This window comes from Procambarus clarkii, chromosome 32 (assembly GCF_040958095.1).
Source record: "Procambarus clarkii isolate CNS0578487 chromosome 32, FALCON_Pclarkii_2.0, whole genome shotgun sequence".
NCBI lineage: Eukaryota > Metazoa > Arthropoda > Malacostraca > Decapoda > Cambaridae > Procambarus > Procambarus clarkii.
Genome location: NC_091181.1, coordinates 25090534 through 25117714, shown reverse-complemented (window position 1 = coordinate 25117714; position 27181 = coordinate 25090534). Strand labels below are relative to the sequence as shown.

At 45.8% G+C, this 27181-nt stretch overlaps 1 protein-coding gene across 1 annotated transcript in view; it reads left to right on the top strand.

Annotated features, from left to right (window-relative positions):
* The window catches only part of LOC123759299 (uncharacterized), a 232906-nt gene that overhangs the window by 170327 nt on the left and 35398 nt on the right, over nucleotides 1-27181 (top strand). Inside the window, exons 2-4 of the mRNA XM_045744169.2 lie at nucleotides 7777-8147; nucleotides 16455-16598; nucleotides 16838-17008. Coding sequence (XP_045600125.2) covers nucleotides 7777-8147; nucleotides 16455-16598; nucleotides 16838-17008 — 686 coding nt within the window. The remainder of the gene's footprint in view (nucleotides 1-7776; nucleotides 8148-16454; nucleotides 16599-16837; nucleotides 17009-27181) is intronic.

Genomic DNA, 27181 nt, shown 5'->3' with positions numbered 1-27181 from the left:
CATTACCTACCCAACACCACTGCAGATCTGCTAACACTTATCATTACATTACTGTTACAAGATTTTCCTTCTTGCAAACTTCCTCACACTAAACACTTAATTGCAGCTATACCCAATGGCAATTTTTCATCCACCATGAAGTAGTGCGAGTATTCCTCGATCATTACACCGGAAAACCGCAGGAAACCGCAGAAGCCGCAGGAAACCGCAAGAGGAAGTGCAACCCAGTAATATATATTAATCAGGCCGTAGCCTCGCTGGGTTGGCCTGGGTGGTAACAGTGTTCAAAAACCCTTCGCTGGGGAGCGTTTGCTGCGGACATGAACAACAGTTTCGCTATTACTGTCACTGAAGGCAAGCAATCCTAGCGAATAAACAGATGACGCCTACAGCAAACCACTCATTGTAACGGCGAGTTCAGGCTAGTGTAAAACAAAACAAAACAAAACAAAAAGTGGTATATCTGTGTGGGGCTTCTTCCTGGGCGTGCGTGCCTGCGTTCGGAGGCTGCCCAAAACACCTGCAGGTTTCTAATTCACATCATTATTGGCACTCACTCAGACCTGGTACAGTCATTAATTCAGTCAATACATTAACTAGAATTGCTGCCAACTCTTATCCTTTCACACACCTCGATCGTTACTCAAACACGTTGTTACATCAACCAGGGTACTTGATTGACCTCTTTGTTATCTTCCCATCTCCTGTGTCTTTAATTTTGATTTATGGTTGATACTGGGATGTGTGGGAAGCTACGACACTACTAGCATGGTCCTCAGTTCTCAGTATATGGGGTGATACTTGGTTACCTTGTGTTGGTTTCGGGGCTTAGCGTCCCCGCGGTCCGGTCATCGTCCAGGCCTCCTCGTTGCTGGATTGGTCAACCAGGCTGTTGAAAAGACACAGGCATGACCCCAAAAGTTGAGCATGACCGTCTACGCATCCTATTTGGGGAGGGGGGGGAATGGGGCAACGGGCTGGGTAACAGTGGCCGTTGTGAATTGTTGTTTAAGAGAGACTTCTGTCTGTGATTTAACTGTCTCTTGTTTACTGTCTGTGACTTTCCTGTCTTTATACTCTGGTGTCTACTCTCTATGACTTGACTGTCTCTGTGCTCTGGTGTTTATGCTCCTCTTGTTTTTACTTGTTTCTTCCTATTTTTCTTGGCCTCTTTTTTTCTGTTGATGTTCCCTAACTTTGGTGCACTTTTGCTGTGTCTGTGACTGATCTTCATATTCTATTTCTTAGCCAGCAAGGGTTTATGAGACGATGGATGTCTCATAAGAGCAGGGAACCAGTGAAGAGCAGGGGTGCCATAAGCACAATCAGGGAACACTGTATAAACATCAGAGGTCCGCGGTTGTTCAACGTCCTGCCAGCGAGTATAAGAAATATTGCCGGAACAACCGTGGACATCTTCAAGAGAAAACTAGATAGTTTTCTAAAAGAAATGCCGGACCAACCGGGCTGTGGTGGTTATGTGAGCCTGCGGGCTGTGGTGGATATGTGGGCCTGCGGGCTGTGGTGGATATGTGGGCCTGTGGGCTGTGGTGGATATGTGGACCTGCGGGCTGTGGTGGATATGTGGACCTGCGGGCTGTGGTGGATATGTGGACCTGCGGACTGTGGTGGATATGTGGGCCTGCGGGCTGTGGTGGATATGTGGGCCTGTGGGCTGTGGTGGATATGTGGGCCTGCGGTGGATATGTAGGCCTGCAGGCTGTGGTGGATATGTGGGCCTGTGGGCTGTGGTGGATATGTGGGCCTGTGGGCTGTGGTGGATATGTGGGCCTGTGGGCTGTGGTGGATATGTGGGCCTGTGGGCTGTGGTGGATATGTGGGCCTGTGGGCTGTGGTGGATATGTGGGCCTGCGGGCCGCTCCAAGCAACAGCCTGTTGGACCAAGCTCTCACAAGTCAAGCCTGGCCTCGGGCCGGGCTTGGGGAGTAGAAGAACTCCCAAAACCCCATCAAGCAGATGTCGTATGCGACTGGCTATGATGAGTTGGCTTTACAAAAAAAGTTCACCTGGATCTGGTTATCAAACCTGAAACAAAATATATCAGTGTACAGTAAGTATGATTTAGTTGAGACATTAAGAGGAAGCAGGAATCAAACTTATTAAACTACAGGACACGGCAAACCTCCAATCTGACGTAAATCGGGTCTTTCAATGGTTCATAAATAATAATATGATGTTTAATAAAAATAAGTTCCAGCTTAGGCATTATGGAAAAAACGAAAATATAAAACCAGAAACCATATATATATAAAGCGGAGTCACATCACATATAGAACGAGAAAGCAATGTAAAGGATCTACGAGTAATCATGTCGGAAGACCATAGCTTTAAAGAACACACTGAAGTAGCCGTCAGGACTACAAGAAAAATAACAGGTTGGATAACAAGGACCTTCCAAACAAGAGATGCCATACCAATGATGATACTTTTCAAGACACTAGTGTTCTCTATGGTAGAATATTGTTCAACACTAACAGCCCCATTCAGAGTCGGAGAAATTGCTGACCTAGTGTGTGCAAAGATAATTTACCGCTAGAATTCACTCTGTAAGTCATCTAAATTATTGGGACCGATTAAAAGTTTTAAATCTGTATTCTCTAGAGCGCAGGCGAGACAGATACATAATAATCTACACGTGGGAAATATTAAGAGGGGACTGGTTCTAAATCAACCAGTGGGCCTGGCAGGATGTGCAAAATAGCCCCATTAAAAAGCAGAGGTACAATAGGTACCCTGAGGGAGAACTATCAACATCAAGGGGCCCAAGACATGCCCAAGGCCCATCACTCTTCCGCTACACATAACGGGAATAACCGGCCGGCCTCTCAGTGTTCAAGAATAGACTCGATAAATACTTCCAGAAAATACCTGATGAACCAGGCTGTGATTCATACGTCAGGCTGCGAGCAGACTTGTTCAACAGCCTGGTTGAACCAGACGACCAGATCAGGCCGTGGGGCCCCTTGATCCCTGGAACCTCCACAAATAAATAAATAAATAAATGTTTAGTTAGGTAAGGTACATACATACAAGAGATTTTACTAAGATTGATGGAATTATAGATAGAGCTAGTACATACAATGCCTAAAGCCACTAGTACGCAAAGCGTTTCGGGCATAAAAAACATTAATGACTAAATTTTAATACTAATTGAGTATAAAGAATGAAATGTGTTGAGAACAAATAAAAATCGAGATAAAAAAGGGGGGGAACATGACTGAAAAAGCAGCACAAATACAATTAGGTCGACAAACAGCGTTGTTTAAAAAAAAAAACAGACATGGATTGACAATAGAGGGGTAAGGTAGGTTACAGGGAATTTATTAGGTAGTGCTTCGTTTTTATCTTAAACTGGTTGAGAGAGGTACAGTCTTAAAGACTGTACCTCTCTTAAAGAGGTACTTAAGAGAGACTTAAAGACTGTATGGTTGGGAAGGTCATTCCACATTCTGGGTCCCTTGATTTGTAGAGCATTTCTAGTTTGATTAAGTCGTACTCTTAGAATATCAAAACTGTATTTCTGGTGTGTTGCTCATGGGTTCTGTTACAACCTTCAATGAAGCTTTTGAGGTCAGGATTGGCATTACAGTTCAGTGTTTTATATATGTATAATACACATGAGAGAATGTGCAGTGACTTAATATCTAACATATTCAGAGATTAGGGATGTCTGGGACCAGAGTTAGATATTGTCCTAATAGCAGCTTTGTGTTGAGTAATTAGAGGATGTAAATGATTTTGGGTAGTAAAACCCCAAGCACAAATACCATAGTTGAGGTATGGATAGATGAGGGAGTAATAGAGGGTCACCAGGGCAGGGCGGAGTACAAAATATCTGATCTTAGAAAGAATACCAACAGTTTTTGAAACTTTTTTTAATAAATTTTGAATGTGTCCCTAGAAAATTCAGCTTGTGGTCAATGAGAACGCCAAGGAATTTGCCATCTATTTTGTTACAAATTTGGGTATTGTTTATTCTGAGATTTATTTGATTAGAGGATTTATTGCCAAACAGAATATAGAACGTTTTGTCAATGTTAAGGGTGAGTTTGTTGGCAGTTAGCCAAAGATGGACTTTATTTAGCTCAGTATTTACTGTGGCATTTAGAGCAAGGGGGTCAGGACTGGAGTAAATGAAGGTTGTGTCGTCAGCAAATAGAATTGGTTTGAGGTGTTCGGAGGCATTTGGAAGGTCATTAATGTAGATGAGAAAGAGGAGAGGGCCAAGTATGCTGCCCTGAGGAACACCGATGTTGATGGGTAGGGTGGGAGAAATTGAATTATTCACAGAAACATACTGGAGCCTGTCAGTAAGGTAAGATTTGAGGTATTGCAGGGAGTGTCCTCTGACTCCATAATGATGTAATTTAAGAAGAAGGTTTTAGTGGTTGACAGTGTCAAAAGCCTTACGCAGGTCCACAAATAACCCAACAGGGAACTCATTTTTATCAAGAGCTGCATGAATCAAGTTAATCATACTAATAAGTGCATCGTTAGTGCTTTTTTTGGGTCTGAAGCCATATTGACAAGAGCCAAGTATATTGTGTTTGGCTAGATAAGAGTAAAGCTGTTTGTAGATTAGTTTTTCAAATATTTTTAACAAGTTTTGACAAGGAAGCCAATTAATAGGTGTAATCCCCATTTTTTCTTAACTTTCAATTATAAGTTATTCCATAGCAGAATTAAGGTTAAAAGTCATGAATTATGTACAGAGCACACTTGTTTTTGGCATTGCAGGGCCATTCAGCAAATGTAATATATATACTGTATATAACCTTGCAGCACATTCCCAAAGCTGCTCGCTCCTAAGCGGCAGGCGAACTATCCAGCCTCTTGAAAAAGTTAATGACTCTCCTGGAACCATCCAAGCATGGCGCAATCTTCTCCTGTTTGGTAACATATGCCTAGCTGTCCCTGCAAGGAGAGACAAATCCTTTGTGTTGTATCCTTTGCTTTGTGTAATCACTAGCTTCCTCAGTCATTATGTCTATAAATAGTTTTCCTAGAGAGGACAACCTGGCACTCCTCCCCATCTGTGCCAAAAACACCCACCGCAGGAAAGGTATCAACAGCAGAACCGAGGCATCCAAAATCAGAGTAACAATCAGCAAGAAAATAGAAGAAGGCAACACAATAGGGGCGATCAGAGTCATCACCAGCGAGGACACAGTTGCCACCATAGACGCCGATACAGCACAAGCCCTAAGAGAAAAACACCCACTCAGAGCTCCACATGATGACAGTGTTACTCTAGTCGGTGTCACCAGAGCAGAACCCCTGTGTGTGCTCGAATCCATGGTGCATAAAGCAGCTTTATCCTTCCCACCAGGATCAGCAGGCGGGTTCACAGGACTAAGACACACATCAAACAAATGCTCAACCCTGCACTAGGAGACATTGCACAGGACCTCCTGGTGGAACTAGATTCTCCAACACATGTCTAGCTGGCAACATACCAGAGACCATATGGCTTATCTTTTTTGGTGCTTCACTCTGTGCCCTCAAGAAAAAAGATGGAGGAATCAGACCGATAGCTGTGGGCAACTCACTCCGGCGCCTCGTCGCTAAGGCTGCTGCCAGAACAGTTAGTCAGGCAGCAGCAGACATGCTGAAGCCAAAACAGCTTGGGTTTGGCATTCCCCAAGGATGTGAGGCAGCGGCTCATGCAGCTAGAGCCTACATTGCCAACATTACGGATGAAAAAGCCCTGATAAAACTGGACTTCAAAAATGCTTTCAATCTGGTTAGAAGGGATGCAGTACTCAGTGCGGTTCATTGCCTTTTTCCTTCCCTCTACCTGTTTGTAAACTCATGTTACAGCAAGACTCTCACTTTGTTTTTCGGGGAACATGAAATTGAATCACAAGGTGTCCAACAGGGTGACCCCCTTGCTCCTTTTCTTTTTTGCCTAGTCATCAAGGAAGTCACCGATAACCCATCCAGTGAGCTCAACATTTGGTTTTTGGACAATGGTACTCTAGCCGGCTCCCCAGCCTCACTCTTGGATGACATAAGAATAATTCAGGAGCAAGGAGCAAGTCTAGGCCTCACCCTGAACTCTTCCAAGTGCGAAATAACCTCCACCAACCAGCACATAATAGAGCAAATAAAGGTTGTTTTACCTGACATTCACATAACCAACCCTGAGGACAGCACACTTCTAGGTGCTCCTCTTGGAGGGAATGCCACCGATGAGATCCTTGGTAAGAAGAACACCGACCTGAAGAGGATGAACGAGAGGATTGAAGACATCGATGCTCATGATGCACTTTACCTCATCACCAGATGCCTGTCCCTCCCCAGGCTGACCTACTTTCTTAGATGTTCGCCATCTTTCAATAATATTAAATTAGAAGAGTATGACAGCTTGCTGAAATCAATGCTAGAAAAAGCCCTCAACTTTTCTCTCAGCGACTCACAGAGGAAACAGGCCTCCCTTCCTGTCAGACTCGGGGGGCCTCGACGTGCGCACAGCAACACAAATTGCGGTATCAGTGTTCCTGTCCTCTTCAGTGGTGTCTGACAACTTGAAGGAAATCCTATCTGAGCACCTAGTTCAACGGGCAGGGATACATGATCCCAGCTTTACGGACTGCACTACCAAATGGGTCTCTCTCGCAGGACCAGCACCCCCAGCCACTGCTTTCTGAAGCCCATAAGCAATCCAGCTGGGATCACCCCATTGCCGACCAAGAAGCTGTGACATTACTAGAAGCTGTGACAACACCACATGATACTGCCCGACTTTGAGCTGTAGCAGCTCCCCATGCAGGGGACTTCCTATTAGTAATCCCAATGTCAGCAACTGGCACTCGTCTCACACCTCAGGCCCTCCGAATTGCTGTGGCTCTCCGTCTTGCTGCCCCAATCCACACCGAATACAGGTGTATTTACGGCGAGGCAGTGACCGACAGGTACGGACGGCATGGCCTTCTCTGCCAAAGGACAGGAGGATGGCATGCAAGGCACGGCAAGGTTAACATCATTATCAAGAGAAGCCTTACCACAGCCGGTTGTCCAGCAGAGAGTCCCGTTACCTAATGCCCCGCAACTCTGATGAGTTTATCGGTCGCCAAGACGGGATCATGGTGAACCCCTGGAAGAATGGTAGACAGTTGGGGTGGGACTACACTTGCGTTTCAACCTTAGCCAACACCTATGTTAACTTCAGTGCTGCACAGACAGGAGGTGCTGCCAATCACCGTGAAGCAGCCAAGTCACGTAAATACGGAGACCTTGATCACTACCACAATTTTGTCCCCATTGCCTCAGAGACACTTGGTGCCTGGGGGTAAAAGTGCTGCAAGTTTTTTGAAGGAGCTGGGGTCCAAGCTTATTGAAACAACTAGAGACCCTAGAGCCGCCAGTTTTCTCTTTCAGCGCCTTAGTGTGGCGATCCAGAGAGGAAATGCTCACTGCATCCATGGTTCCTGCCCGCCATCTGAGGAGCTGGAGGAGCTATACAACTTGTGACAAGTAGTCTTATACCCTGCATGTAACCAATGTTGTAACCCTTTTTGTGTAATGAAATAGTAAAATAAAGTTAGATATATATACACACACACTAAAAGAATAGGGGTGGTAGGAGAAGAAAATATCAAAGTGTTCAGTGAGGATCCACAAGGTCATCTCTGAGTACTCATTATTTTTTTCTCCGAGGCTATGGGTCCCCACACTTGCACCAGAGGTGGTACCCCTTTTAGGTTAAAAAAAAAATACTGTATATATATATATATTTTTTTTTTGTCATTGCAGGGTTGGTGTTGGTGTTGCGAGTGGGTCGGTGGGGCAGGGGTTACCGGGCCCTAGTCACCCTGACCCTTGGGGCCTCACTGTGCCTGCTGGTGCTGGCCTTCACGCCCCACCCCGATGCAACCTTCCACCGGAGTTTCTTGCATGGCGTCCGGCGCATCCACCAGGAGACAGATGACTATACGGGTCCTAAGCCTCCCGGCCAGGCTCCACAGGAGGACTCCCAGTTTCCAATCTCTGGCTTGGCTGGGCAGGAGGACGTGGAGCTCCTGCAACAGAACTCCCCGCAGCTTGCAGCTTCCTCCTCCTCGTCAGGTTCCTACAGTCTACCGCTCCTCGCACAACCGCAGGCTTCTCCTGCAAGCGACTCTCAGGTGAGCTAACTGCTCCAAAATGTTATCACTACAGTACTTGTGTACCAAAAACCGAGTAAATAGCAAAAATGGTGTGTTCAGTGGCAAGATTAGTATGATATATGGTAAGATCTCAATTAGATTGTAGATTTACGTCCAAGATCCAGAACTGGAACAGTTAATGCCCGAAATTCCAAGAAACTATTTTTTCTACCATGACTTTAAACGTCATTAAGATGACAGGCGGTGTTTGAAATTGTTTCTCCATAATATAAATGGTTGCATATTTGCAGTGTACTGTATATAAAGCCAGCAGTTCCTCTTGTTCAGAAAATTTTCGTCTATTGAAATTAGGGGGTATTGGATCCAAATTTGCAAAAAAATATGCAGTAAATGAAAACTAGTTCGGTTTCAATCAAACATTTTTGACTAGTTGTATATGAAGAGGGTTTCATCTGGTCCATGTCTCAGCATCGTATCATAAATAGGAAGGGAGAAAAAAGCAGCGTTGAATGTAATGAAACTCCATTTTCTGGGTGAGACTTGGAGGCACCCCGGAGCTTAATTGACTGATATGCTAGTATCAGACTTTGGCATCAGTCATGTGTATGGAGTTCTATGGGCCTACCGGGAACCACGAGCCAGAACCTGGGCCCCCTCAGAAGAGGCAAGGGGAGCAATGGCCTATAGAAACCCTCGTGTGGTTGGAAGCATTCTATGTCTGCCATCGACCTGGTCAGACACCCAGAAAGGTAAGCATCCCAAAACAAACCACTATTCTGGTGAAAATATTGTTACCAAAAGCCGAACAAATTGATAGAACTGCCCTAAACAAAACGAGCAAACGATCATGACGTCACACGTTGCCGCGCCTGGGGCTCCCCCTGGGAGGGGGAAAGAGAAGCCCCAGACCCCACACACTGGCTATCCACCCTTTAGTTCTTAGGCTGGATGTCAAAACATGCGAAAAACCGCTGACTGGAGGGAGGGAGGGATGCCGGGAAGCCTCCGGGTCTCACCCAGAAAATGGCGTTTCATTACATTCAACGCTGGTTTTCTGGGGGTACCCCGTCGGCTCCCTGGAGATACTCACAGAGGAAAAAACTTAGGGACTTACCTGGGAGGCGGTCACTGCTCACTCCTCAAATCGAAGTCGAGACAACTGGCCGCAACCGCCGACCCAAAGCGACACAAGCCCGACTAGGCCCAGGGACGTTCACAAGGTAACGAGCAGCCAGGACCCTGTTCGACCACCAAAAACCCCACGCCCGAATGTCAGCCCATGACATGTTGCCAAAGACGGCAGCAAGAGCAGCAAACTTACGAACGTCATGGGCATGGGGATAGACCGCAGGCTGGCTAGCCTTAATAACTCTGTGGATGACCTGGGAAACCCGCACCCGCGAACAGGGAAGAAGGGAAACCAAATCAACTGAAAGCGCGTCCCTGGATACAGAAGCCGTGGCGCGCAAATAACGGCTAAGAGCCGCAACCGGACACAAAACACGATGCACCCCCGGCCTAACCAACCAAGCATCCACAACCCAGGGACCCCTCCGAAAAGCAGCAGTCTCATTCTTTGCCAGAAAAGAAGGAGACGGCTGCAAACAAACAAAACCATCATGAAGACCGAAAAAGCAGAAACCCCTGCACCGGAGGAGAGCATGAAGCTCACCAACCCGACCCTCAGAGGCCAATGCCAACAGAAAAAGAGCCTTGGAGAAACAATCCTGAACCGAAGGGGCCACAACAAACCGAGGAGAAGATAAGAGAGCACTCTGTCCAATGACCATGACGGCTCAGGCGGTGCAGGAGCAGGCCGGAGGTCAAACAACGCCCGAGACAGCTTACGAAACGGTGCAGAAGTAACATCAATACCGAAAGCAAGCTGAAGCAGCTCCGCCAGCGCTGCATGATACGAGGCGAGAGTGTTAGGCATAAGGTGACAGTCCTGGAACAACCAAGAGAGAGAAAGGACAACACTACCCTAACCGAAAGCGAAGTACAATGACGAAGATACAGGAAGAAATGGAAGGACCGCCAGGAAACTTCATACTGCGGCCGAGATGAAACCCGCAGGTGGGACACTTAACAAGGAAGCCACCTCATCACCATAGAGATGATGATAAACTCGAGTCAAAAATACCATACGCGAAGACTCGAGGAGAAGATTGAACCAGCCACATGACGTTCAGGTCCGATCTGCTGGAAAAGGCTGAGCCACGCGAAAACCTCCGGGTTCGGGCACCGAACAAGCAGCCCCTGAAACCACGGTTGGGCCGGCCACCATGGGGCCAAGAGGACAACTCTTCCCTGGTAAATCTCCAAGTGAGTCAGGACCTGGAGCAACAGCTGAACCCCCACCTCAACAAGTCCTGCCGAAAGGCATCAACCCCGATGGCCTTGCAGTCGGGGAAGGGCGCCACATACAGGGGGAAGGCGCAGCGACCACGCCGACACGAGGAGGTCCACCTCGGGGCGACCGAACGTCCAGCAAAGCCAACTGAAGGAGTCTGCGTCGACCATCCATTCCATGGAGAGGGGAGCGAAACGAGACAGGCCGTCGGCCAAGACGTTGGACACTCCCCGCACGTGAATGGCCTGAAGAGCCAAACTCCGAGAACTCAGCAGACGAGCCACCCGAAGCAACCAGCCCCAGAGAGCCAAGGACCCCGTCGAACCCCCTCGGTTCAGGCAATGGAACCACCGGGGAGCAGTCCGAATGGAGCCAGATCATTGACTCGCGGGTGACCCGAATCCTCTGAAGCGCAAACCACACCGTCGTGAACTCCCGCACCGTGCTGTGGCCTTGACAGAAGGACGGACCCCACTGCCTTTGGCTGGCCTGGTGAGCACTTGTCACAAAGCCCCTGCCGAGAGACGACGCGTCCTTGAACACATCGAGCGAGGGCTCGGGCAGGCGCCAAGGCACCGAACCCTGAAAAACCTGAAGAGAAAGCCGGCGATGCAGGAGCCGATGCAAAGCCCCCGGGGTTCAAACCCAGCGATCGCGAAAGAGGCGGAAGGGAAGTCCCGAAAGAACCAGAACAGCCGACAAAGTCAAACCTGACCTGGCGGGTAGACCAACAACACGAAGTTCGGGCTCCCGCACAAACCCTCGAGCAATCGCCGGGTGACCCGGGAGACCCTCAGAAACAGGTGCAAATGGGACCGCAGCAGGAGAGGAGAGACTCCAGAGGAAGAGACAAGGAAGCGGTCCGAGAGTCCCACACAAGACGCAGCCATGACCGAACCTGGGAGGGCACCAGATGGGACTTCCTCCAGTTCACCAAGAACCTGAACCCGGCGAGCTGGGAAAGAATCAAATCCCTGGGTAGCAGACAACTGAACCTGCTGGGAGCCTAAACCAGCCAGTCATCGAGGTAGGCCAACACCCAAACACCTAGAAGAAGCAAACGGGCCACAACGACCCGCGTAAGGCATGTGAACACGTGAGGAGCCAGATTCAACCCGAACGGGAGACAACGAAAGCAGTAACCTCGACGCTCACTACAAAGCCGAGCCAGTCCCTGAACCCTGGATGAATCGGGATGTACCAATAAGCGTCCCGGAGGTCCAGGGACATCATCCAGGAACCCGGCTCCAACAGGAGCCAAACCTGAGACAGCGAGGTCATCCGAAAGGAGGGGCAATGAACCCTGGGGTTCAGACGGGACAAGTACAGAATGAACCTCAGGTCTGCACAGTCCCATTTCGGCACTGGAAACAGACGGGAAACCCATCTGAAGGACGACGTCGTTTCGACGACGCCCAAGCGAACCCACTCCAAAACGACTCGACGGAGCACAGGAGAAGAAGTCTGCCCCGTCAGCCCTGAACCCCCCGAAGGAGGAGGGGGCCACCCAATGCCATTGCAGGCCGAAGGAAATGACCCAAAACACCCACAAATCATGGAACCAGGTGTGAGCGAACACCGCAGGCCTCCCCCCAATCGCCCCGTCAGTGGGGTGAACTGCAAAAGGGCCAGCGCCCCATACAAGACCAAGAACCCCACACAGGGTGAACACCGTGCTGACCAGCCGAAGGCGGGTCTGAAGGCGGAGCCAAGGCCGAACCTGGCGCCAGTGGCCTACCACGATGAGCGGAACCCCAAGCTCTGGCATGACCCCTCCGGGAAAGCCTCCCCCAGGACCCCCGGAGAACCAACAATTCCGACATCGGACAGCAACTGGCTGAAGCAGCCTGAATATACTGCGCTACGGCTGCAGGAGCAAAAAGCAGAGGACAAGAGGGCAAAGACATACTAAAAGCCAGGGCCCAGGCCAATTCCAGAGAGGAGGCAAGCAGCACCTGTCGACACGCGAGCCAGGAAGCGTAAAACTGGGCAACTGCATCCTGCAAGATCGGTGCAAACAGCATCAACAAGGTAGCCGACGCACGAGCAGCCGAGCCCAAGGCACCGGACCCCGGAGCGGCCCCGAGCGCCCCTACATCCTCCCCCCAAGCCAGTCCGAAGACAGCTTCAGGAGGGAAAAGAAGCGCAAGGCCGAAGCCAAGAGGCCCTTGGCATGCAAATCCTCGGCCACCTGTGCAACCGAAAGGGAGGGAACCTGCACATGAAGCTGCAGAACGCTAACATCCTGGGAAAGGGCAGGAGCAAACAAGCACTCATTGAGGTGCTCAAGGTTGCCCCCCTAGGAACACCTGAACCACAGTCGAAATCTCGCGCTACTCCAGCGTGCGACAGAAAGAATGCCTAGCCTCCAAGGCAAAAATAGGACAGTCCGCCAGTCGTGATGACTCCGGAACCTCGTAACGGACCCAGAAAGAGTACAAAATCCCAAACCTGAAAGACGACGGATCCATCACCGAAGCGTAATCCGGGTCACGCAGCAGGTAAGCCGCTAGGGCCGCCCGCACTAGTGACCTAGTGGACCAAACAGCCAAGCAACAGCCTAGTGGACCAAACTCTCACAAGTCAAGCCTGGCCTCGGGCCGGGCTTGGGGAGTAGAAGAACTCCCAGAACCCCATCAACCAGGTATCAACCAGGCACTGCAGACGGTTGGATGCGGGAAGCCGAAAACCTCCGAAAACCGAAAGACGGAATCGCCGCACCTGTGGAAACACGGAACCAAACCCGAGAAGGGGCAGACACCAAATCCAAGTTGTACGCAGTGGGAGGGGGGGGGGGGGTGGAAGAGGACCCCACTCCTTGTAACAATAAGCACTGCTCCAAGGGTAGAAAAACCCAGGTGGGGTCCAATGGGGTCCAAGGCCCTCAAGTCAGCCCCTTCCCAGCCCCAGGATCCCTCTCCTCAGGACCCAGGGCTGAGTCATCCCCAAGAGCACCGGCCCCTAAAGAAAAGCCAGCGCAGCCGAGTAAGCCAAACAGAAGGGGGCCCACTGGCCAGAACCAGAGGCTTCGGCAGGGAAATCGGACTCGAAAGCCTCCGTCACTACTCCAGAAGGGACATCCTCTAAAACCGCCCTAGACTCAAGACCATCTAAACCCTGCCCTGACTCTGAAACCCTCAGACGCTTTGGAGCCGGAAGAGGGGGGTTATCTTGAGGTTATCTTGAGATGATTTCGGGGCTTTTTAGTGTCCCCGCGGCCCGGTCCTCGACCAGGCCTCCACCCCCTGGAAGCAGCCCGTGACAGCTGGCTAACACCCAGGTACCAATTTTACTGCTAGGTAATAGGGGCATAGGGTGAAAGAAACTCTGCCCATTGTTTCTCGCCGGTGCCCGGGATCGAACCCGGGACCACAGGATCACAAGTCCAGTGTGCTGTCCACTCGGCCGACTGTCTCCCAAAGATGCCAAACAGCATCACCAGAACGAATGGGGGGGACCAGAATGAATCACCGAAGGGGAAGGACGAGGGGGCGCGGACTGAACCAGGCTTGAAGCGACCCCCCACCCTTAAGTCCGGGTCTCTATAGGCAAAACGGGGCATCCAGGCAAGCAACCAACCTAGCGCATTGCAACAGCCGAAAGTGTACATGCAATGCCTGCGCCGCTTGTACCCGTAGAAGATCATCATTAGACTGGATAAATAGAGTTACCAGCAAGTAACAGAACTCGCAGGACTAAGGGTCGAAAGTGTCACCGACCCAACAGGCAGCGTGACAGAGGGAAAAACCGTGAGGATCACCCTGAGTCAAGGGGACCGAGCAACCCTCGAACTCGCAGGAAGCGAAGGGGGATTCTGGGGGCACATCCATCAGACCCACGCACCCCTTTGGGGATTCCCAGGGTCGTGAGCGTTTACCAACAGGGACTCACGCCCAGGTAATCCCTGGCAGGGTATTGCTAGCCGGCGCCCACAACTAATAAACAACTATCTAAAAGCTGAACCCCAGGGACATGTACACTCATGGGGATCTAGCAGGGGCTCCACCAGAAAAAGAACCGTGCACAGGTCAGGCACAAGTGGGGAAGCAAGGCGGACCCCCTCCCCCACCACAAGGCAAAAAGAGAAATATAAACAAAACCCCGCAAGAGGACAATGCACCTCAAGGAACAGAGCCAGCTGCTGTGAGTTATGAAAACAAGCTGTGCAGCACCCTGTGCCCCACCAGTGCAAACTGCCTCTTACCCTAGGGTAAACAAGGAAGACAAAAACCCCCAAGCACCTAAAGGGTGGCCGAAAAACCAAGCAGTAAGACAGCCTGGCAGAGGCAGGCCCCGAGGAGCTTGTGGAAGGTGGCACCTAGCCCCAAGGGCAGTACTGTACTTACAGGGCACCTAGGAACGATAACCCCCAGGCGCATGTAGCCTGAGTATTGTAGAATAACTCCTGGCTCTCACACCCCTAGAAGACAGCCACCACACTCTAAGCACAGTGCTGAAAACGCTGGAGCGAAGCACACGACCTCCACCTCTAGCATCAGCCTGAGAACTAAAAGGTGGATAGCCGGTGTGTGGGGTCTGGGGCTTCCCCTTCCCCCTCCCGGGGAGAGGAGGAGCAGCGCAGACAGCAGCACAGCGACGTGTGATGTCATGATTGTTTGCTTGTTTCGTTTAGGGCAGTTCTATTCATTTGTTCAGCTTTTGGTAGCAATATTTTCACCAGAATAGGGGTTTGTTTTGGGATGCTTACCTTTCTGGGTGCCTGACCCGGTCGATGGCAGACATAGAATGCTTCCAACCACACAGGGGTTTCTATAGGCCACTGCTCCCCTTGCCTCTTCTGAGGGGGCCAGGTTCTGGCTCATGGTCCCCGGTAGGCCCGTAGAACTCCATACACATGAGTGATGCCAATGTCTGACTTTAGCATATCAGCCTAGTAAGCTCCAGGGAGCCGAAGGGGCTTCCCCCAGAAAAATATTGAATTGTTTCAAAAATTTTCCAAAATGGTCAAAATTAACATCAAACACAAGTGTCAACTGAAATCATGTCTATGACTCTCAGCTATCACAATAGCATATAATAAAAAATTAATACTATAATTAGTTTTATCCAAAAAAATTTAGTTAAAAAAAAAATTATTTTTTTTTCATTTTTTTTCTTATTTATTTATCGAACGATTTGCATGAAATTTATACACCTGACTGCACGTAAGCCTATCTGTAAGGGTGCCAATTCTGGAGGAAATTGGTTGATGTCAATCTCAGCCACAGATGGCAACACCTTAGACTTTACTTTTTAATTATTTATTTTCAAATAACATAAACAATATCTCTACTCTTTCATTTTTTATTCACTTTACATGACACTTACACCTTATATGTAGAGTTTGTCTCTAAAATCTTTCATGAGCGATTTTTCCTAAGTTCATTTATTGATTTTATAATGGTAATAAACATGATATATTTGCATAATTTTTTGGGGGAACTTTGACTATTTGTATTAGTAAAACTAAACATATTTTGGAAAATCCGCTGTTACAGATCCTTTATCATGTGCTAATGTGATAGAAGAGTGTCATAGAAATGATTTCATTTGAAACTTGTGGTAGTAGAGACTTATTGAAAATGTGTAAAATTCATTGAATACAAAAAAAAAAAAAATCTCCCTTTCTATTTAGGCTGCAATACTGAAACTTGGAACATTGGCAGCCCTTTTCATATAAAACAAGTCAAAAAAGATTGGTTGACATTTTTGACATGTTGACAAGTTTTAAGAAACTAACTGATGCCCCCTGAGGTTAACTGGTCGATAAATTCAAGAAAGTGACATACTATATCTTTAATTAAAAATAATGTAAAAATTTGCAAGTTTCTACTTTTGATAAACTATTCCCATTTCAAGTTTCTTTATTTCCATCTGGTTAGACAGTACAACATCCATGCTGGAGTTGAGTATTTGATAAGGTAATTAAAGTAACAAATTGCTCCATACCAATACTGATGTGCCACTAACAGGAGGACACGGGCATGGGGCAGGTGGAAGTTGTGATGCTGCCCCTACACAACGCACAGACAAGTGTTGGGAACACGCCAAGCATCTCCCAAGGTGGTTCCAAGGTTTCTGTCAATTCTCAGGATCCTATCATGGTGTATTCTCAGGTATGTTGAGGTGGTCTCATTGCTTAATGTCATGCTAGTCTAGCTGGCATTCTTGCATTTGTTCGTGGAGGGAAATAGACATAATGTATCAGTCCTAGAGGGATTTTGTGTACTTTACATGACTCAATGTCCCATGCCTTGCCATAGAGCCAAAGTTTTTTTTAACTTAGGCCAAAATCCACAGAGTAAGGTGAATACAATTAGTTCTTAATGCACTGGTTGGTCTCATTTTGGTACAGTTGGCAATGGACATCCCTCGAAACAGAAAGGAAGGAGAGCACATTATGAAGGCACAAGAGACAGCACTGACAGCTCTCCAACATGGGTACAAACTATCAGCCAACCAGAAGACCCTCATTGCCCGGATGGATCCCAAGGAAAAAAAGGCAGTTGAAGAGAGAGTCACCAAGGTATTGTTGCCTCCTATTTTAGTATTAAATACAGCATTTCATACACACGTTCCATCCTGACTTCCATCCATCCATCCATCCATCTAAATTCAGGGATGCAATTTATGTGATGATTGATGATTGAACAGAACACAAAATATTGCCAGCAATATAATGAAACACTAAGATGAGAGGTGACATTATTGAAGATGATGGTCCACCTTTAAGCACATAATTAAATCTAATAGATACAATGGGCATGTGTATTTAAATGTGAAAAGTGAGGAGAGGTGAGACCAGGAATTATACAAGTTGCCTAAGTACAGATTTTCTAAAACACTACATTAGCACTGAACATAAGAAAAGAAAATTTTGCATTGCAGGTCCACTTGCTAAATTAATACTTCACACATACACATTACATCCATTTATGCCTGCCCAACCACACAATACACTCACTCATGCTGCAGCAGCACTTAATATATTCCTCAAGAAATAAAATATAGTATTTATTTTATATATATATATATATATATATATATATATATATATATATATATATATATATATATATATATATATATATATATATATATATATATATATATATATATATATATATATAACTGAAAACTCACACCCCAGAAGTGACTCGAACCCATACTCCCAGAAGCAACGCATCTGGTATGTACAAGACGCCTTAATCCACTTGACCATCACGACCGGACATAATGAGGTGATAGCCGAGGCTATTTGAACCACCCCACCGCCGGCACTCGGATAGTTATCTTGGGCATAGCATTTTACCAAATCACCTCATTCTTTGGGGCAACACGTGAGGAACACAAATGCGAACAAGCCTGAATGGTCCCCAGGACATATGCAACTGAAAACTCACACCCCAGAAGTGACTCGAACCCATACTCCCAGAAGCAACGCATCTGGTATGTACAAGACGCCTTAATCCACTTGACCATCACGACCGGACATAATGAGGTGATAGCCGAGGCTATTTGAACCACCCCACCGCCGGCACTCGGATAGTTATCTTGGGCATAGCATTTTACCAAATCACCTCATTCTTTGGGGCAACACGTGAGGAACACAAATGCGAACAAGCCTGAATGGTCCCCAGGACATATGCAACTGAAAACTCACACCCCAGAAGTGACTCGAACCCATACTCCCAGAAGCAACGCATCTGGTATGTACAAGACGCCTTAATCCACTTGACCATCACGACCGGACATAATGAGGTGATAGCCGAGGCTATTTGAACCACCCCACCGCCGGCACTCGGATAGTTATCTTGGGCATAGCATTTTACCAAATCACCTCATTCTTTGGGGCAACACGTGAGGAACACAAATGCGAACAAGCCTGAATGGTCCCCAGGACATATGCAACTGAAAACTCACACCCCAGAAGTGACTCGAACCCATACTCCGTCCGGTCGTGATGGTCAAGTGGATTAAGGCGTCTTGTACATACCAGATGCGTTGCTTCTGGGAGTATGGGTTCGAGTCACTTCTGGGGTGTGAGTTTTCAGTTGCATATGTCCTGGGGACCATTCAGGCTTGTTCGCATTTGTGTTCCTCACGTGTTGCCCCAAAGAATGAGGTGATTTGGTAAAATGCTATGCCCAAGATAACTATCCGAGTGCCGGCGGTGGGGTGGTTCAAATAGCCTCGGCTATCACCTCATTATGTCCGGTCGTGATGGTCAAGTGGATTAAGGCGTCTTGTACATACCAGATGCGTTGCTTCTGGGAGTATGGGTTCGAGTCACTTCTGGGGTGTGAGTTTTCAGTTGCATATGTCCTGGGGACCATTCAGGCTTGTTCGCATTTGTGTTCCTCACGTGTTGCCCCAAAGAATGAGGTGATTTGGTAAAATGCTATGCCCAAGATAACTATCCGAGTGCCGGCGGTGGGGTGGTTCAAATAGCCTCGGCTATCACCTCATTATGTCCGGTCGTGATGGTCAAGTGGATTAAGGCGTCTTGTACATACCAGATGCGTTGCTTCTGGGAGTATGGGTTCGAGTCACTTCTGGGGTGTGAGTTTTCAGTTGCATATGTCCTGGGGACCATTCAGGCTTGTTCGCATTTGTGTTCCTCACGTGTTGCCCCAAAGAATGAGGTGATTTGGTAAAATGCTATGCCCAAGATAACTATCCGAGTGCCGGCGGTGGGGTGGTTCAAATAGCCTCGGCTATCACCTCATTATGTCCGGTCGTGATGGTCAAGTGGATTAAGGCGTCTTGTACATACCAGATGCGTTGCTTCTGGGAGTATGGGTTCGAGTCACTTCTGGGGTGTGAGTTTTCAGTTGCATATGTCCTGGGGACCATTCAGGCTTGTTCGCATTTGTGTTCCTCACGTGTTGCCCCAAAGAATGAGGTGATTTGGTAAAATGCTATGCCCAAGATAACTATCCGAGTGCCGGCGGTGGGGTGGTTCAAATAGCCTCGGCTATCACCTCATTATGTCCGGTCGTGATGGTCAAGTGGATTAAGGCGTCTTGTACATACCAGATGCGTTGCTTCTGGGAGTATGGGTTCGAGTCACTTCTGGGGTGTGAGTTTTCAGTTGCATATGTCCTGGGGACCATTCAGGCTTGTTCGCATATATATATATATATATATATATATATATATATATATATATATGTCGTACCTAGTAGCCAGAACGCACTTCTCAGCGTACTATGCAAGGCCCGATTTGCCTAATAAGCCAAGTTTTCATGAATTAATGTTTTTTCGACTACCTAACCTACCTAACCTAACCTAACCTAACTTTTTCTGCTACCTAACCGAACCTAACCTATAAAGATAGGTTAGGTTAGGTTAGGTAGGGTTGGTTAGGTTCGGTCATATAGCTACGTTAATTTTAACTCCATTAAAAAAAATTGACCTCATACATAATGAAATGGGTAGCTTTATCATTTCACAAGAAAAAAAATAGGGAAAATATATTAATTCAGGAAAACTTGGCTTATTAGGCAAATCGGGCCATGCATAGTAGGCTGACAAGTGCGTTCTGGCTACTAGGTACGACATATATATATATATATATATATTATATATATATATATATATGTCGTACCTAGTAGCCAGAACGCACTTCTCAGCCTACTATGCAAGGCCTGATTTGCCTAATAAGCCAAGTTTTCATGAATTAATTGTTTTTCGACTACCTAACCTACCTAACCTAACCTAACTTTTTCGGCTACCTAACCTAACCTAACCTATAGAGATAGGTTAGGTTAGGTAGGGTTGGTTAGGTTCGGTCATATATCTACGTTAATTTTAACTCCAATAAAAAAAATTGTCAATTTCATAAGAAAAAAAATTAGAGAAAATATATTAATTCAGGAAAACTTGGCTTATTAGGCAAATCGGGCCTTGCATAGTAGGCTGAGAAGTGCGTTCTGGCTACTAGGTACGACATATATATATATATATACACACACACACACACACACACACACACAAGATATAATCCAGCTTAGGGTCCCAGATATTGTTGCATTATCAGAGACGAAACTTGAAGGATATATAATAAATGAAGTCATATTCCCAAGAGGCTACTCAGTTTGGAGACGTGACAGGAAAACTAGGAAGGGAGGAGGAGTGGCTGTACTGGTGAAAAAACACCTGAAGGTAAAAAGAGTTAATATTTGAAAACCCTCGAGATATTGACATAATGGCATTGCAGGTCTGGAATCAGGATGATAAGCTGATAATTGTAAATACCTACAGCCCACCAGCAAGCAACACATGGACAAAGGAAGAACTGGATGACAAACGAGAGGGCCTCATAATGGTCATGAGAGATATTATTGTACAAGCAGATATAGATAAATCACGACTGTTGATACTGGGGGACTTCAACTTTAGAGCAATAGACTGGGAGGCCTATGAAGCAAGAACGGAGGACTTTTGGACATGCAGATTTGTGAACCTCATTCTGGAGACATTCTTGTATCAACACATAAAGCAAGCCACAAGAATGAGGGAAGGAGATATACCGTCAGTACTGGATCTAGTATTCACCAGGAAAGAAGAAGAGATTTTTGACATCCAGTACCTTCCTCCCTTGGGAAAGAGTGATCACGTCCTGTTAGACATTAAATATGCTTTAAGATATCATCTAGAAGAAAATGGGGACATTGAAACAGTTGATAAACTCGATTTAAGGAGAGGCAACTATGGGGAACTTCGAAATTTTTTTAATGAGTGTAATTGGACAGAATTGTTGCTAGGCAGGGAAGTAAATGAAATGTATGCCAAATTTTTAAAACTATACGAGGAAGGCACACATACATTCATACCAAAACAGAGATGCAGGGCCAGAAAACAGGATTGGTTCGACAGAAATTGTGAGAGGGCAAGAGACCAAAAGACACAAAAATGGAATCAGTATAGGAAGAGGCCAAACCCCCAAACATACCAGCGATACAAAGATGCGAGAAACAACTATACAGCAGTAAGGAGAGAGGCAGAAAGAAATTTTGAAAAAGGGATAGCAGATAAATGTAAAACAGAACCGGGCCTATTCTACAAATTCATAAACAACAAATTGCAGGTAAAGGATAATATCCAGAGGTTGAAAATGGGAAACAGATTCACGGAAAATGAAAAGGAAATGTGTGAAACATTAAATGAAAAGTTCCAAAGTGTGTTTGTACAAAATGAAATCTTCAGAGAACCAGACACAATAAGAATTCCAGAGAACAACATTGAGCGGATAGAGGTGTCTAGAGATGAAGTGGAAAATATGCTAAAGGAGCTCGGGAAGAACAAAGCAGCTGGCCCAGATGGCGTTTCACCATGGGTTCTGAGAGAATGTGCATCTGAGCTCAGCATTCCACTTCACCTGATCTTTCAGGCATCCCTGTGTACAGGAATCGTAGCAGACGTGTGGAAACAGGCTAACATAGTTCCAATCTACAAAAGTGGCAGCAGGGAAGACCCCCTCAATTATAGACCTGTATCATTGACAAGTGTAATAGTGAAAGTATTGGAAAAGCTAATCAAAACTAAATGGGTAGAACACCTGGAGAGAAATGATATAATATCAGACAGACAGTATGGTTTTCGATCTGGAAGATCCTGTGTATCGAATTTACTCAGTTTCTATGATCGAGCCACAGAGATATTACAGGAAAGAGATGGTTGGGTTGACTGCATCTATCTGGACCTAAAAAAGGCTTTCGACAGAGTTCCACATAAGAGGTTGTTCTGGAAACTGGAAAATATTGGAGGGGTGACAGGTAAGCTTCTAACATGGATGATAAATTTTCTGACTGATAGAAAAATGAGGGCAGTAATCAGAGGCAATGTATCGGAATGGAGAAATGTCACAAGTGGAGTACCACAGGGTTCAGTTCTTGCACCAGTGATGTTTATTGTCTACATAAATGATCTACCAGTTGGTATACAGAATTATATGAACATGTTTGCTGATGATGCTAAGATAATAGGAAGGATAAGAAATTTAGATGACTGTCATGCCCTTCAAGAAGACCTGGACAAAATAAGTATATGGAGCACCACTTGGCAAATGGAATTTAATGTAAATAAATGTCATGTTATGGAATGTGGAATAGGAGAACATAGACCCCACACAACCTATATATTATGTGAGAAATCTTTAAAGAATTCTGATAAAGAAAGAGATCTAGGAGTGGTTCTAGATAGAAAACTATCACCTGAGGACCACATAAAGAATATTGTGCAAGGAGCCTATGCTATGCTTTCTAACTTCAGAATTGCATTTAAATACATGGATGGCGATATACTAAAGAAATTGTTCATGACTTTTGTTAGGCCAAAGCTAGAATATGCAGCTGTTGTGTGGTGCCCATATCTTAAGAAGCACATCAACAAACTGGAAAAGGTGCAAAGACATGCTACTAAGTGGCTCCCAGAACTGAAGGGCAAGAGCTACGAGGAGAGGTTAGAAGCATTAAATATGCCAAAACTAGAAGACAGAAGAAAAAGAGGTGATATGATCACTACGTACAAAATAGTAACAGGAATTGATAAAATCGACAGGGAAGACTTCCTGAGACCAGGAACTTCGAGAACAAGAGGTCATAGATTTAAACTAGCTAAACACAGATGCCGAAGAAATATAAGAAAATTCACCTTCGCAAATAGAGTGGTAGACGGTTGGAACAAGTTAAGTGAGAAGGTGGTGGAGGCCAAGACCGTCAGTAGTTTCAAAGCGTTATATGACAAAGAGTGCTGGGAAGACGGGACACCACGAGCGTAGCTCTCATCCTGTAACTACACTTAGGTAATTACACTTAGGTAATTACACACACACACACACACACACTAAGAAATATAAGAAAATTCACCTTCGCAAATAGAGTGGTAGACGGTTGGAACAAGTTAAGTGAGAAGGTGGTGGAGGCCAAGACCGTCAGTAGTTTCAAAGCGTTATATGACAAAGAGTGCTGGGAAGACGGGACACCACGAGCGTAGCTCTCATCCTGTAACTACACTTAGGTAATTACACTTAGGTAATTACACACACACACACACACACACACACACAAATGCACACACAAAAACACAAATACACACACAAAAACACACACACCTGCCACTCTCCATGGTGTATAACAAATCACTGGTAACAGGTGAACTACCAAAAATTTGGAAGGCGACAAACGTAGTCCCGATATACAAGAAGAGGGATAGACAGGAGGCACCGAACTACAGGCCAGTGTCCCTAACTTGCATACCATGCAAGCTAATGGAGAAAATTGTGCGAAAAAAGCTAGTCGAACATCTGGAGTGAAGGAACTTTGTGTCACAACACCAACATGGTTTCAGGGATGTCAAGTCATGCCTCACAGGATTAATTGAATTCTACGATTAGGCAACAAGAATCAGACAAGAAAGAGAGGGGTGGGCAGACTTCATATTTTTTGATTGCCAGAAAGCCTTTGACACAGTGCCATACCAGAGACTAGTGCAAAAGCTGGAGATGCAGGCAGGAGTGAAAGGGAAGGTAATCCATTGGATAAGGGAGTACCTAAGTAACAGAATGCAGGGAGTCACTGTGCGGGGTGAGGTCTCAGATTGGTGAGACGTCACTAATGGGGTCCCGCAGGGTTCAATCCTTGGACCCATACTGTTTCTCATATATGTAAATGATCTTCCAGATGGTATAGAATCATTCCTCTCATTGTTTGCTGATGCTGCAAAAATTATGAGGAGGATTAAGATGGAGGAAGACAGGAAACAGGAGGCCAGGCACAGGATACAGAATGGGAGATGAAGTCCTTCATGAAACGGACAGAGAAGAATCTAGCATTTGATACCACACCAACCCTGTCTCCTGAGGCCCACATCAAAAGAATAACATCTGTGGCATATGCGAGGCTGGCTAACATCAGAACTGCCTTCAGGAACCTGTGTAAGGAATCATTCAGAACCTTGTATACCACATATGTAAGACCAATCCTGGAGTATGCGGCCCCAGCATGGAGCCCGTACCTTGTCAAGCACAAGGCAAAGTTTGAAAAAGTTCAGAAATATGCCACTAGGCTAGTCCCAAAACTAAGAGGCATGAGTTACGAAGAAAGGTTGCGAGAAATGCACCTCACGACACTAGAAGACAGAAGAGTAAGGGGAGACATGATCACTACCTACAAAATTCTCAGAGGAATTGACAGGGTAGATAAACTGTTTAACATAGGTGGTACGCGAACAAGGGGACACAGGTGGAAACTGAGTACCCAAATGAGCCACAGGGATGTTAGAAAGAATTTTTTCAGTGTCAGAGTAGTTGACAGATGGAATGCATTAGGTAGTGATGCGGTGGAGGCTGACTCCATACACAGTTTCAAGAGCCAGAGCTCAACCCCCGCAAGCTCAATTAGGTGAGTACACACACACCTATATTATTTGCTGACGATACTACTCTCGGCTACTCAGACCCCAATCCACACATTAAATAATGTTGTAAACAATGAACTGAATAAAGTTCACTTATAGATGTCAACCAACAAACTCACACTAAGCATAGAAAAGACCTACTTCATCTTATTTGGAAGCAAATCAACAAATGTAGTTCAGCTTCAGATAGACAATGTTAACATCAGCATTAAAAATGATGGAAAGTTCCTTGGCCTATACATAGACAAGAGACTCAACTTCATCACTCACATACAGCAAAGAAAGTATCAAAAACAGTTGGTATACTCTCTAAAATCAGGTATTATGTTCCAAACTCTGCTTTCCTCTCACTATACTATGCGCTAATCTATCCCTATCTTACATACAGTATCTGTGCATGGGGCTCAACCTCTGCAAACTACCTCAAGCCCATCAAGAATCAATTTTTGCTGCTAGTCTCTAGCAGCAAAAATCTGCTATCAGAACAATAACAAGCTCGCTTTCAGACAACACTCAGTCCCCCTGTTTAAATCCCTAAACATGCTAAACTTAAACTCACCCCACACATTCTCTTGTGCCAATCACATTTGTAAAACCCTGTTCTTAAGTGCAAACCCTGTTCAGAAACTTTTCTTGGACAGATGTAATAGAACACACAATCACCACACCAAAAGAAAATATTTCTTTGATATCCCCCAGAGTCAAACTTAATCTGTATACATACACTGCAAATAAAGGGACCTGGTCTATGGAACTCACTCCCTAATGAATTGAAAAGCTGTCAAACTTTTGCCTTATTCAAAAATAAAACCTAAAATTACCTAATTTCATCTTCATAGTTTCCTACCTAGTGCTTGAAACTCGCCCTGTATCTAGTGTACACAATTCCCCAATATATGTACCTATGACATACAACTTTACCATTGTAATCATTGCTGTTATCTTATATCATGTTATAATCATGGTTATAAACATTAACCATAAACATTACCTTGCAATAATCCTCAAATTATGCTACAATGTACCTGTGGATAACCTGTTAAATTTACTTTAATATACCTACTAATCCTGTCAAACTTCTTATACCATGTATTTTTTTTATACTTTCTTACAATGTATTTTTATACTTTCTTACAATGTACCTGTAAACATTTTTTAATTTTGCTTGAAATTACCTTCTTAATTAAAATTATATGTTAGATAAAGATTCTGCCCGAAATGCTATGCGTGCTAGTAGCCTTACAAGAATGTAAAATTTCAATGTTCTTTACCCTCATAAACCCAATGTACTTTCTTGTATATAAATAAATAATAAATAAATGAATAAATATCGAATTCAGACATTTGTGCCTGGAGCATACCTTGAGGCTACCTTGAGGTGCTTCCGGGGCTTAGTGTCCCCGCGGCCCGGTCGTCGACCAGGCCTCCTGGTTGCTGGACTGATCAACCAGGCGGTTAGACGCGGCTGCTCGCAGCCTGACGTATGAGTCACAGCCTGGTTGATCAGGTATCCTTTGGAGGTGCTTATCCAGTTCTCTCTTGAACACTGTGAGGGGTTTGCCAGTTATGCCCCTTATGTGTAGTGGAAGCGTGTTGAACAGTCTCGGGCCTCTGATGTTGATAAAGTTCTCTCTCAGAGTACCTGTTGCACCTCTGCTTTTCAACGGGGGTATTCTGCACATCCTGCCATGTCTTCTGGTCTCATGTGGTGTTATTTCTGTGTGCAGGTTTGGGACCAGCCCCTCAATTATTTTCCACGTGTAAATTATTATATATCTCTCCCGCCTGCGCTCAAGGGAGTACAGATTTAGGCTCTTTAGTCGGTCCCAGTAATTTAGATGTTTTACTGAGTGGATTCTAGCAGTAAAGGATCTCTGCACGCTCTCTAGGTCAGCAATTTCTCCAGCTTTGAAAGGGGCTGTCATTGTGCAGCAGTACTCCACTCTAGATAGCACAAGCGTTTTGAAAAGTATCATCATCGGTATAGCATCTCTAGTGTGAAAAGTTCTTGTTATCCAACCTGTCATTTTTCTTGCAGTTGTGACGGCTACTTTATTGTGTTCTTTAAAGGTAAGGTCTTCCGACATGAGTACACCCAGGTCCTTTACATTGCCTTTTCGTTCTATGTTATGATTTGCCTGCGTTTTGTACGTGGTTCCTGTTTTTATGTTTTCAATTTTTCCGTAGCGCATGAGCTGAAACTTATCCTCGTTGAATACCATATTATTTTCTGTAGCCCATAGAAAGACCTGATCAGACCAGCATGGCCATACTGTTT